Raw genomic sequence first — 14236 nt, forward strand, 5'->3', positions numbered from 1 at the left:
CACCTAAAAAGAAAGAGAAAACAAAAAACCCCACCCTTGCCAACAAGCCTAACAGAAGCACCCAAAGAGACTGCAAATGTGTTATTACACAGCAACCTCACTAGATAGGCAAAAAGGCTTGCAGAAGGCGTAAGAGGCAGAGCGGAAGGGGTGACTGCTGAAACCGCAGCTCGCGGGACGCAGCACAGCGGCATGGGCACTTGGTGCCCTCTCCCGGGCAAGGCAGACTCATGTCTTACCAATCCAGAGCACAGCCACTGAAACGGGATTCTCTAACAATTCCACAATGCAAAGGCATTTTCTAAACCTTAAGCTAATACCTCGGACAAATCAAAGTCTCAGGTCAATCCAGTCCAGATAGAAGACAGAACGTTCAAACATTTCCCCGAGAACTATTCGGCTGTTTTAACGCCTTTAAATTTTCCTGACACAGCAGTGTGTTACATCACAACATTGTTTATTATGTGACTTTTTACAATACAAACAAAAATACAGAAATGCAGTATATGAATACAGCTAAATGCGAAATGGTGATGTTTTTCTTGAGGCCATATTCCCATTTCTAGTAAAATAAAGAAAGACTGCACACAGGTAGAAACAGGTTGGTAGTTAACTCCACAATTTTGCCTAGAAATGACCTATAAATGTATTTTCCTGCTACTTACCATAAAATGTAAAAAGGGAGTTAAAGGAAAGTTTTACTCACTGGTTCCTACCATATGAAAGAAGCTATATTCTATTTAGGAGGGCCAATATATGGAAAAATATCTAAATTAAATGTTATTACAAAAAATGAAGCAGTAATGAGATCCTTCTGGCTAAAGAAGTTACTAAATGAGAATAGCATATATTTAAAGATTCCAAAACATAAAAGGGTTGTTATAAAAAGCTTAGGTGCACTGTAAGCCTACAACTTTTGTTTTTCCATGTGTACTTTTAAACAATGGAAGTGTCAAAAATAGGGTCAACTGTGTTAGACTAAATTACATTATTGTATATGCTGCACTGAATGGAATTCTTGTATTATAATAATAAAGAAGCATTGTTTGCATCATATTATGGCAATTTATCCTCACTAAAAACCGTCTAGAGTCCTTGCATTTTTTAATATCCTGTAAACCGCCAAACCACCAGAACATGATTGTACAACAGTAAAATGTTTTCTTTTGCATTAAAATGACATCTATTTAAAAAAAAAGAAAAAAGGTACTTAGAGCTGTTATTTTTCCAAGTACACAACACCCTAGACAATTCAAGGCATCTCATTCTCCATCAAAATTAACAAAAATTTGTCATGCTGTTAAATCCATTACTATGGATACAACTGGTGCAAAATTGGTCAAACGGTTCCAACAAACACTGATGTCCAGGCTGGCATATTGGCAACTAATACATAACTGGTGGTCAAAATGATGTGTTTAAAATATCTTCCCTTTCTTCTTATTCTTTTCCAAGGTTCTAAAATGATATAAAAAACAAGTTTGTTAAATAATGCCTATGTGCTCTGATTTTTTTTTTAAAATCACTACTGTGTATCTTTTAAAATATTCATTTTATAAAGCTTTACTGGTTGCAATACAATGTATGAAATTTAGTACACACTACTTGTACTACCTGAAGTCAAGCAATGCATTTATCACTAGATTTCCCCTTCCAAGGACTAGGAGCATTAAACGCTTTTATTCTCAAAGCTTTAACTCTTCATCCCTCAGAAGTCTGATGCAATCTAGCTTTCAAATACGAACATAATTTTTTTTTAGAAAAACCTAAATAAACAGTGTTTTAGCAGATTAAAATCTACTTTAGGAGCTAATAATCTTCCCAATATTTCTGATATATGCTCATTTATAACAAAAAGCAGTTCAAGATTTTTCCTGGTTTTTAAGCTACGCTTCCCTTCGTGGTCAACCACCATCGACCATTATTACTACAGAAATTGCCTTTTAGCAGAAAGCTACAGAACATTTACTGTGAACTGCAGGACAAGACTCCAATTTACCTGGAAGAATTCTGTTGTTCCAAAATACGTTGTTGAGCTTCCCAGTTTGCTTTCTCATCCTCAAACTGGCGACGCTTTTCCTCTAATTCTTTGTGTTGTGCCTCCAAATTCTTTTTCATTTGCTCGTGGCGTCGCTGCAGCTATAGAAAAAGTTATGAACAGAGTCAGTAAGCGCAGAAAACACAGCAACTTTTGGAGCTGTAGTAACGAACATCAGCAACTATACCAATGCAAGAAAATGTAGTATTATATTTTCTCTTCACAGAAAGTAACCCAGACCAAAACCTCTAAGGTTAAAGGTATTGCCAATAACAGAAACAAAAAGCATATTAATCCCATAGCCACATTTTACAGTTAACAGAAAACATCCCAGCTGGCCGAGGTACAAATAGGAGTTTTAAGCAGCTACATGTGGCAAACAAAAGAAAATTCAAGAAAACATTTGCATCAAATATCAAAGTAAAGAAGCAAATTGGAGAGCATGTGAATATCAGTAATACATAAATTAGCAGCCTCTTTGACTTTGTGTGAGGAAAAAACCCCAAACATTGGTTTCATCTTACAGTATTAACTGTATTAAGGATATATTTGGGACAACATTATTAAATGGATTAATTTATTCACAAATTAAATTATTATTAGTATTATTTAAGTGAATTGTCTGCGCTGCCAGAACAGTATAAGAAGTCTCTCCTGCAAGTTGATGGGACAGACTGACAATCAAACGTGTTGCATGTGAGAATGGAGACATCATCAGGAAAAGTGATTCCTTTTGCATGCTGTAACACTTTTTTTTTTTTTTTTTAATTGAGTTAAATAAAACTCCCTCTTTCGTGACTCTCTTGCAAGTCCCTGTCTTACACAAACCCTTCAAAACATATGTCCTTTTACAGATTTTTTTTTTTTAAATGCTTTATACTCAGCACTGTCTATTGCCTACTCTTCTACATTTAGAGAAATACAACAGAAGTTTACGAAGTCATGAATGGTGAAGAAAAAAAAAGGACTGAATTGCATGAACGTTTAAAAACTGGTATCACAGGATGCACTCAGTCAAAAAGTCATCAGGTAGTACACGAAAAACAAAAGAAAGATTTTTGTGTGTTTGGTTTTCATATAACAAAAGAGAGTGTGGAGGCCAGAAGTATAAATGGGTTCAAAAAGATTTGAGACAGAAATTGAGGAGGATAAATCCAGTGACTAATTCAACACTGTGATCCAGACAAAACATATAGCTTTAAAATCCTCAAATTGCTGATTGGTATATCTTAGCATTTATATCCTTATCTCTTTGCTTCTCCAAAAGAAAAAAAAAATCTAGATTGATTTTTTTTTTTCCCTCTGATCCAGTATGCCTTGGCTCCTTACAACACCTAGGCTGCCAAGCATTTCAACTACCCTTCCAAGTTTCCTCACTTTCCCTCAAATTTGGAGCCAAACTTTCTTTAGGAACTTTGACAGTTTTGAACTTCTCTATTAGGCTTCTTGTGAGAAGCTGCCTTCTCAAAACTTAAAATTAATTTTCTAATTAAATGTAATTTTATAATAGTCTCTTAAAAAGGTAATTTCAAGAGCTGCTTGAAAGCCCATAAAAACAGTTTCACTGTGAGGACTTCACCTGGAGATGACAGAAATTAGGGTTAAGGATCCATAAAATTTATGTATGTTCAAGTGACACCAAAACACTGACAACAACATATCCCTGATTCTTTCTTAGTGTAGTAACTCTCATTTAGATGTTTTCTTACCGACATCGTATCAAATTCCTGAAATACTTTTTTAATATGCAAAGCAAATTATCATTACTACATTAGCTTATGTTAACCATTAAAGTCTCAAGAAGTTTAAAGCACATGGAAAAAAACAGGCATAAAATATTCCAAAGAAGAGAGAGAAAAAGAGGGTGAGTAAGAAAGTGAAGGAGTATTTTAACATACTGTGAAAATAAAAAGAGAATGCATGTGAACATTAAAATTACATTTTAAGTTTGGGCTTATACCATTTTCAGCAAAGACAACAAGCTGAGAAAGAATAACTGAGTCGACTCAATTCCTAGACAGAGGTTATGTTGCAAAGTCTTGACAAAAAGAGCTACCTCTACACTTGTTCAGCCTCAAGCATATTGATGTTTAAGACATTTCAATTACCTCAGCTTCAGAGTCCTTCAGTTTCTGAACTTTTTCTTTTACTTTCATCTCAAACACCTGTTCCATTTCCATTTCCATTTTTTTCATTTTGGCTACATGCTCCCTCCTTTCCTCCTCCATCTGTGCCAATGGGCTCCTGTCATAAATCCAGAAGAAGACGTTAGCTAATAAGAACTTTTTTCCTGTCTGTTACATTAGGGCATCTGTAAAAAACAAGATAAAAATGCTGAAGCATTAAGATAAATAACATCACTGTATGCACTGCTAGCTTAAATTCAATTTGCATTATTATATGAACTGTTTAGTTAAGCTTTCCTCAAAAAGATATTTCATACAATATCTTTTCCTCCCCCACAACTGATCTACATTACATTTAGGTCAACAGAAACTCTTAACTTTCTATCTTTAGTAGAACCTGGTCATGGGAAGAGAGGAAATTAAAGTTACAACAACAAAAAAATAGTATCTTCCAAGGGATCTTCAGGCTTCTTTTTCTTTCCCATTCAAATATATACAAAAATTAATGGACATAAAAAAAAACTTTAAGAGCGTTGCAGACAAAAGTCCCATTTCTTCTCTAACTCTTCACTGTTCAAAGTGAGCCCAAGAGTAAGTTAACATTACAACTGTCTTGAATGCTGTGGTCGTACTTTTGAAGAGATAGCAACTTTGCAAAAGAAGATTCGGGCAACTGAACATCAGTATTTCATGGAAGTGTTAGTTGGAAGATTTTCGTTTAGAAAGCTATTAATAAAATTTTTGTGTAAAAATGTACATTATTTTTTATTTTTCTATACACTTTATGGTAACAACTTCCCTGGATTCTACTGAATTTTTAAAGTTGTGTAAGTCTGCTATCCTTGTTATGGCGATACTGGTTTTAAATAGCAAGTTTCACATTAAATATCTAGTTAAACAAGATTATTTTTATCAAGTAATGATTGCTATGTACAGTCTTGTAAGACTCTTCTGCTGTTCAACAAGGAGCAATCAAAACAAATCACTGGCCTCTTGTTTCAGTTTTGAGTATGTAAGTCTTAAAATGACAACGTTTTAACCATTGTGTTCGTAAAAATGAAGAACTGAACATATTTGGAACTGTTACAATCAACCAGCAGAGGATATCTACTGTAATGTATGCAAAAGTCACTCAGACCAGCAAATTGTAAACTAAAGGTGGAAAGCCTAAGCCCTATAAAAAAGTAAAATCCTTGTTCTCAATTTCCTGAAAACAAAACAAAAAAACCCCTGTTCTGATTCAAATCATGCAGAAAAAGCATTCTAAAAGGAGAAAGAATTTATTAACTTTCAGTGATGATTGAAACATAATTAGCAACGTCTATTTTGATTCAGAATTTGCCACACATCCTTAAAGGAATGGAGGTTATATATCAAACATAGTTAAGATCTGGTTTGACTATTAACAGTTCATTTTATCCTTCCTGCTTGCCCATTTTCACCAACTAACCATACAATGAAAGTAATCAATGTCACATGAACTTTTTCCTCAAATAACAGTATTTTAAAGGTGACAAGTGGTGGGGGGCGGAGAGGAAGAAAATGGTGTTCCCATTTAAAAAAAAATCTGAACTAATAGTTGCAAAGCTTGGATTGGTGAGTAAAATGCTGTATAATATATGGAACTGAAACTGATCCTCAGTCTAATGTTTACTTTAGCCCTTTAACAGGCCAACTGCTAGCAACTTTTTTCAAGAAAAAAAATGGTTAAACACAGGTGAAGTACAACAATACACAAAAATAAGAAAAATGAAGAGGTGAGTAGCAGTACTTGTGGAAGCTAACCAGCTGTCAAAACAAGACTATTTTCTTGTTGTTACCTTTTGGAAGTGTAAAGTTCTCAAATGTATCTGCTCTTCAAAAATAAACCTAGGAAGTAGATCTGAATACTGAGAAATCATTGCTGCAGTTTCTACAGACTTGAAAGGGGAGCAAAACTATTCTTCTATTGACAGCTTAATAATCTAATGGGGATGTCATGCAAGCTGTACTTGAGAAAGTGGTAAAAATCAGTCTGCACAGAAAATTTGGTAAACTAATAAGTGAGCATTTACAGCTGAGAGCTTTACAACATAGGTCACAACTGGTTTTGTTAGGTCTTAAGTACATCACGTGGGTAAAAGCACATCATCCTGTATTTCAGGATAAAACTATACAAGGGACTTGGACAAAAAAGAGCTGAAGGAAAAAACCAAACCACTAAACAAAGATGTAAAACATTTAACTGATTTAACAGGATGTATGTTAAAACAGCCCTCTAAGTTAATCTGCAAAAATTGAAAATTATTCTAGATATGCGCAAAGTGGAACCTCTGCAAGCCAGTAATAAGATAAAACCATGGTCAGAAAAGACTGAAGTAACTAATATTCCCCAAGCCAATGAAGAGTTGTAAATTTACAGATAAGGATGAAAATTCCACTAATTCTTTATAAGCATCTTTATAAAGGTGATGGAACTACGAATAGAAACTGGGGGAATTTTGCAATTTGTGCACTTCTACTCATTGTTGAAGTTTGACCAGATTTGTCTTTAGGCTTAGCCAAAAAGTTTCTAAAGAGGATAGGTTTTTACAGAGATATTTGTCACTGAAAGTATTTATAAATTCCTAAAGTTTACATTAGCACAACTTTAGAACACAAAAAAAACTGCTAGGAAAAAAAAAAACAATGCCAAGAGTGGGATAACAGGAAACTGTTTTAAATTTGAAACATTAAACAGTGAAACCCTTTTTGTGTTTATAAAATTTTTGTCTTTAAGTTTTTTGGAAAAATTTAAATGACCACTTACATGCCTTCAACTGTGTCAAATCTAAAAAACAAAAAATACAGAGGCTTAGCTTAGCATGCTTAAATAAAACCACAAAACCAAAAAGCAATAATTAAAAAAGTAAATTCATTATTAATAGATTCCTAAAGCTAATTATGTGCTCCCCCAAAAGCAAATTTTTCACAGTAAGAGGAAAGAGTGTTAGTGAAAGCTTGTTATATTTATTTCAAATTCAGTTAGTTAATCACTACACCATGTAAATATTAATGCAGGTTTGATGTGCACATACTGTCAGGAATAGTTTCCCTAGAATATGCATGCTTTTAAAGCAGTTTTAAATCTTTTAGTGACATGAACAACCACTTGCTCTAAATAAGTTTTCGGAATCCAATGCCATATCAAGCCTTAGCTGTTCATTTAAAAATTGTCACCTAGTAAAGGAGATTGTATTAAAAGCCCAGGAATGTTCTTGTGCTACAAAAAGAGCACCTGACTGCAATGGCCAGCAGAGGTCTCACCGGCGGCGGAGCTCAGCTCTGAAGAAGGCTTGGCTGCAACCTCGCCTCCCCACCGCCTGACGCCCAGCCCGAGCGCGCCTTGCCCTAGCACCTCACTGGTACTGCAGGAGGGGAAAAAAGTCTGAAAACAAGATTCTGCTATCAAGCCTCACCGTAGAATGGCTAATAACATTAGAACCGATTCACAGAATTCGCTAAGAATATAGGCAAAAGGAGTTAGAATCTAAGCTAAGCAGTTAGAAGGACCTCTACGCATTGTGTATTTTGTTACCCTGTGTGACAGGTTATTGAACACATCGGTAGATGGATAAGGCTCATCTTTACAGTGTACAATATGACTTTCAGTAAAATAATGGTTTACTTTTAAACTCACTAAAGATATCAGCTTAATGCAGCAAACTGAAAAAAGATTTCTCAAAAATTTTAAATTTCACAACTAATGTCGATTTTCACACGTCACACAGTACTCGTGTGAAATTACAATTACCACATAGTTTGAAGAGACAAGTTACCCATATATGTGAAGATTACTCTTGACATTTTATTTTATTTTTTAATGGATCGGATGATGTTGAAAAATTGAAGGAATCAGACACCAAACCTAAAACACAAAAAGCTACATAATCATGGAAAACACATGCTTCAGATTGCTCTCAGGTCGACGAGTTACTTGTAGAACAGTCAATCAGGGTTTCACCAAATCAAAGGAGACAAATCAGAGAGAAAATTATCAACTGGACAGAAGAAACTGCTTCAATTCATCCGCACAGTATTATTAAAACTTGTAGTACATACTTCTGTTTGTTTTCACGTTTGCATTTTTGTTCAAAGAAACATGTTAACAGTTCCATGAAAAACAAAGATCTGCTAAGATCACAAAGATACAGCTGTTTTAAAGGTACAAAAGGTCAATCCAGTCTCCAACAGCTGCCAGTAGGAGATACTTGTGGAGAAGTGCAAGAACCACTGCATGTACATCTCTTACGTGTACCCTCCCAGCTTACAAAAGAACAGCAGCTTAGGAGTTTCCAGAGCCAGAGGCTGTATCTGTGTTTACCAGTATGCTTGTAATACCACCAGATAGCATCAAAGCACATCTCCATTCTCATATAGAGCTATAGGATCTGTCTCCCTTGAAAGAAAGCAGATTTCCAGAGGAAAAGTCAAATATTGCTCCATTTTGAGACACAGACACTTCTTTCAAAAGGCAAGCAGGCAAGCATAAAATTACTAAGGGATGCAAAGAGAAACTGTTAATATCTGTTCTTCCCTCTTTCAGTTAATTTCCAGGAAGACACATGGTTATTAGGAAGATTCCTTCTATGCTGCTTCAACTATGCTAGATTCAAAACTATCAAAACACACTGAAGCCAAAAAAGCATATTAAAGCTTAAAAAAAAATGCTGCAACTCAACATATGGATAAGGCAACAAGACAAGAATAGCATCAGCTGCTTCATAACCAGTATATGCATTCAAGAATTTTATTTATTTACTTATTAAGTCACCCTGTGTTTGGGGAAACAAACTCTAAGGAAAGGTTCAAAATATTTATTGCAAGTTTGGAAGATGGCAAAATCTACTGCAGATGGTTAAATCAAACAAACTGTGATAATTTATTTCTTTTCTTGAAAAAAAAGAAAACCTGATAGCTAAGAGCACCGGTTCTGTTCATTCACTTCCAAGCTGCAGTACCGCAGTGTTTGGAGTGACAGATTTCTTATAGAGAAAATTGTTCCAAAAGGCATGTTTACCTAGAAATATTCAGGTGGGACAGCACAGCGACCTGAGATGGCAGGAGATGCAAAAGTAAGCATGCTTCAGAAAGCATGAGAGTAATTCCAGAGTAAACGCTTCAGAGAGCATGACAGTAATTCCAGACCCTCTTAGCATAAGTTCTAGCTAAAAAGGAAATGCTATCAACAGTTGATTGGGGGGGGGTGGGGGGGGTGGGGGGTGGAACGAGCAACATGAAAACAGTTTTGAAACCTTCTGGCAGACGCTTTTTTGTATAAATGCATCTTATGTTTGCAATATGGGAATAAAAAATTTTAAAAATCATTATTCTTTAAGAAGAATGCAGAATAATCAATTCTTACTTGAATTAGGTAACAGACTAAGTCCGTAGGTGCAGACTAACACAAATCTAAGCAGGCACAAAACAAAAAGTGGTGAAAGTGTTAACGCTAAAATTAAGATTTTTCTGGATCTAAGGAAAACATACTAAGATTCAGAAAGGGATAAAAAAATAGTATTAAACAACACAAAGAAAAAAATCAAAACAACTTCCTCTGATATCCAAAATTGCAATGAAAAAGTTTCACTTTTCAGTACAGTAATAGCAAATAATAGTACAGTAAGAAGTACAGTAATAGCAAGTTAGAAGTCCTGGAGGAAATGCAGAATTATCTATTCTGCACTACTAGCAATACACTATCACCTCAGCAAAGAGAAAGTTGACTCAAGTTCTTGCACTCAAGCACATTTTCTTCTCTGATGTGCCCACCTGCACCGTTTTGTTCTCAAATGTGCAAACTACCTCACATGCCCCCCACCCCAATTTTTCCACAGTGACTACCTCATTTAGTAATTTTACTTCTTAAAACTCCTCCTTTCCCTACCACCAACACTGTACTGTTGTGAGAAGAAGCGTAGCCTGATAAGTATTTCTAACATACTTGCTATATGCTTTCAGAAGCCTTAAGATGCAAGCCAGGGATAACATGACGGTAAGAAACATGACAGTGAGAAGTAGTAACAACTGTGTTATGGATACACATATTTGAAGACTATTCTATAAGACTTGACCTCACTACAAACTTTACCTAAATTTAAGTACACTCTTGAAGAGTTGATATAACTGACATATACTATTACATTTTTTGTCAATGCTGAGGAGGGAAGCCTCATGTAGGCTCACAGTAGATGAAACTAAATCATGTCCACTTAAACAATTCCCTCACAGGCACTTTCAAAGCATTAAGTTAGTGTAGAATAGACACTGCTTTAGTGAAAAATGGTTTTGTAGCTGTCATACAGGTGGGAACAGAAGATATTTCCATCTAATTTCAGGGATCTTTTTCAGGGAGAACAGCTATAATTTGGCATATCATTAGCCAAAAAGAATACTACTCTATATTTTGGTTGAGAAATTTGTATTTAAATATAGCGCAAATAAAAAAAAAAATAGTATCACTAATTACTAATCATTTAATCACTAGTTATTGTTTATACAGTTGACACTTAGAGCAGGAAAAACACTTAAGAGTGTAGCTATTGTCAAATAGCATTAGAAAATGAAAAATACTTTAGAGTCTACTTTTAAATCTTCCAATAATTTCATCAGGTTGGCAAACAACTTGCTATCAGAGGTAATTGAAACGACATACTAGGGTTAAAAAACCCAGCAACAATAAAACCCAAAACCCCTGCATTGCAACTCTCCTCTCACAAAAGATAAAGATGTTGCAATAATTTCCCTGCCATGATAAGCAACCCTAGAAGTAGCTAGGGCAGCATTTCAAAGACAACAGTGGTGAATCTGGATTTTCAAAGTTTCTAAACAAATGTTAACCCGTTCTTCTCAAAAACATGCCTGACACTGAGTATTGAGCATTCATACCAAGAGCCAATAATTCCAAAAGTAGTATATATGCCAAAATAGAAACAATAATGCACAACAACTTTGCAAAGTAAGTACCAGTGAAATAAAATTTATAAACTGAAATAGTAATGTAAGGATTCTCTTCAGAACTGAATCTAATTAAAACCCAGTTATTTAACATGTTCATATAAACTAGTGCAAACCTTAGTGAAATAAAAAAAACCCCAAATCATAAGTAAACCAGAAGTCTAGAGTGTTCAGACCAGAACACAGTGAAGAGGCAACTGACTGGAGGATAAATACAAACAAAATCACCACCCCCCGAAAAAACCCACAAGCAAAAATCCCACCACACATACACAAAACCAACCAACAAAAAATAAACAGAGGAAAAAGACTAAAGAGCAATACAACCTTAACAAGAACTTACTTTGTTAGCTGCCCTTTATTTTTGTTGTTGTCAACACCGTTGTATGTAACAGCTGCCAGTTTTCTGCTTCTGTAGTTCTCATAATGTACATTGTTAGTGACATCCTTCAGGTCCTGCATATGAGTTCTGTCAATAAGTGTAATTTATCAACTTAGTGCACAAATATAAAATACTATCTGAAAAAAAATCAGTCCATGTTCATTTTGCAAATTGACTTAATTATAGCCCTCCATTAATGTCCCATTCCCCACAATGTTGTCATTCTTCCATTTAAATTAGAGCTGTCAAGACAGCAAAGTCACAGAAACGCCAGATTATTTTGCATTGAACTATGTCAACTTTGCAATATTCCAAACACTAACTTACAAGACCAATTTTTGGAAAATTTGAGTTCTGTGGATAAACTTGCAAGTGTTTGGAGAACAGATATGAAAAGTCTGTATTACTACTGTAGTAGGTGTGCCAAAGCATGTCAGGCAAGAAACAACAAGCAAGCCAAAACTTCCTAGTTTTTATCTTTTAAGTCTGCAAAAGCTAAATGTAAAGTTCAAGACTAAAGTAGAAACGTTAGCTTCCTCTAATAATTTTCCATCGTCAGCTTGGAGAAAAGTGAAGCTTAATAACCAAACCAACAGTTGTTACAGTAGATGTCCCTTACTGAACTGCTGTGAGTATAGGATTCAGCACCTAACACAGCGAAGCACAGGCAGTCTTGCTTTAGACAACTGCAGCACTGAAAATTTTTAAAAAATCTCTACAACTAAGCACACACCAGCACTACCAGACAACTCAGGCTCCTATGTTTTATCACAATTTTTAAGAACAAGTAATCAGAAAGTAAAGAGAACTATTTTTAAAAAAATCATCACCACCACCGCTTGCTAAATATGTGGTTAAACAAGATATCATACAGTGTAAGATACTGTTTACAATTAAAAATATGGGGATTAATATGAACTCACTAGCTCAAATCCTTTTTTCTCTCCAATATATGACTTTCCAATCTCTCAGACATACTAGAAAACTTAATGTTAATTAATTAAGTTAATATAAGTTACTTACCTTATCAACATGTTCCTCAGAATTGTGAAGTCACAGTGTTCACCATTTTCAACTACAGAAAGAGGTAAATTTTTGTTGAGATGCCAACCAAAATAAGTGCCTTACACAGAAGTAAGGCTTCTTTCTAGATGTCACCCACCTCCTACCCCCATTTCAACAACAGATTACTTCCAACCTTTCCTTACTCAAACAGTATGTGTTTTGGCGGTAGGAGAACATTAACGATATAACTATACCAATATATCTTACCAGCAAAGTTCCTGTGCTCCTCTAAGCCATAATGGCAAACTGTGCTCCGAGAGTCAGTACAGCAGATTAAGCTACCGCAACAGAAACAGTTTTGCCAGTTTAACTAACTTCATCATCCTTTGGAGGCCCTGCCTGCACAGTTGTTTAGTTAAGGATCAGACACTAACTAATGACCTCAATCTAGGTCCAGCTATATGCAAAACCTTTAGAAGACAGACTTAACACAATCTGTTTTTCCATGCCCCACCAAATGAGTTGCAAAAGTCTTCATTTTAATTTTAATTGAATTTAGTTCTTTATTAACTAAGGAAGGGAAGGTTGTATATTTAATTTGATGCACCTCCCTACAGACAAAAAGAGAGCATTGGCAGCCGTCATTAGGTGTCACCTATTCCACCGTGCCTATCATCCCATTACTGTAGAAGAGCTGATGCTGTGAGTGGCATTTCCCTGACGGATAATGAAATGACACTGGAGAAAAATGCACACCCCAGAACTCTCCGGCGTGCAGACAGAGAAAGGAACACACAAAGCTCTCAGCGCACACAAAAGAAAGGCATGAGGTATGTTCCAATGTGCCCCTGAGGTAAAGATGGACATTTTCATGGGAAGGAGGAAGATAAACAGGATGAAGGAATTTAAATAACCCACGTAAGTTCAGTGAATCCTACAGAAAAATTAAGCATGTAGCCTCTCTGTGTGTTCTTCTTGTATTTGTACCCCTGCATTATTTTATTGCATGGTTTTACACAAAATGGTAAGTTCCTCTCTGATAGTACATGAAGACATACTCCCAAAAAAGCATCATCTCCAAGTATTCTGTCCTTAGCTGACAGACTCAAAGCCATTTAAAGAGGTTCCTTTCAGTTAGGCTAGTTCTTCCCTTCCAAAAGTTGTACAATCACGTGAGTGTGAAACATTTATGAAGTTTGTTTTAAAATAAAGGGAAGCAGCACCATTTTGTACATCTCCAAATGCTAACACAAAAGCCTTAAAAGAAGCTTGATCCTCTCTGGTGCAGATGGTTTTTACTTTCTGCCAAACCTCATTTCCTGCCAGACACGCACTTCAAAGTGCTCCAGCATTTCTCTTTAAAGTATCGGTCCATGCACTGCTTGTCGGTTGGGATTTTTTTTTTTTGGTCTATTTTACACTGCATCAAGTTTACAGTCCATTGCCCTCGGAAGGCAGAAATAGTAAGAAAAAAATCTTCTCTTTATTCAATGCATGTGCACTACAAGGGAAAAGTTCAATGATCATGGAAAAAACAGTTTAATAGTGATTGTTTCACTATACAGCATGGTGCAAGCCATGCCATGTGCTGCTTGAAATAAGTGAATAGCATTAAAGCACAAGCAATGGTTGCCAGAAGAACATGCAGTTATCTTCAAGCCTCTATAACAGAAGAAACTAAGTTTTAAATGAATATTAAACCCCCCAAAA

General features: G+C 35.5%; 1 protein-coding gene across 1 annotated transcript in view; it reads right to left on the reverse strand.

The window, feature by feature from the left end:
- Nucleotides 1-436: 436 nt before the first annotated feature.
- The window catches only part of SEPTIN7 (septin 7), a gene marked incomplete at its 5' end in the record, with an annotated part of 63762 nt that continues 49962 nt past the window's right edge, over nt 437-14236 (reverse strand). The window contains 6 exons of the mRNA XM_059819082.1: nt 437-1458; nt 2000-2139; nt 4147-4282; nt 6953-6973; nt 11483-11608; nt 12545-12596. Of these exons, the coding sequence (XP_059675065.1) occupies nt 1419-1458; nt 2000-2139; nt 4147-4282; nt 6953-6973; nt 11483-11608; nt 12545-12596 (515 nt within the window). The remainder of the gene's footprint in view (nt 1459-1999; nt 2140-4146; nt 4283-6952; nt 6974-11482; nt 11609-12544; nt 12597-14236) is intronic.

Source organism: Gavia stellata, chromosome 6, assembly GCF_030936135.1.
Source record: "Gavia stellata isolate bGavSte3 chromosome 6, bGavSte3.hap2, whole genome shotgun sequence".
In the NCBI taxonomy this organism is placed as follows: Eukaryota; Metazoa; Chordata; class Aves; order Gaviiformes; family Gaviidae; genus Gavia; species Gavia stellata.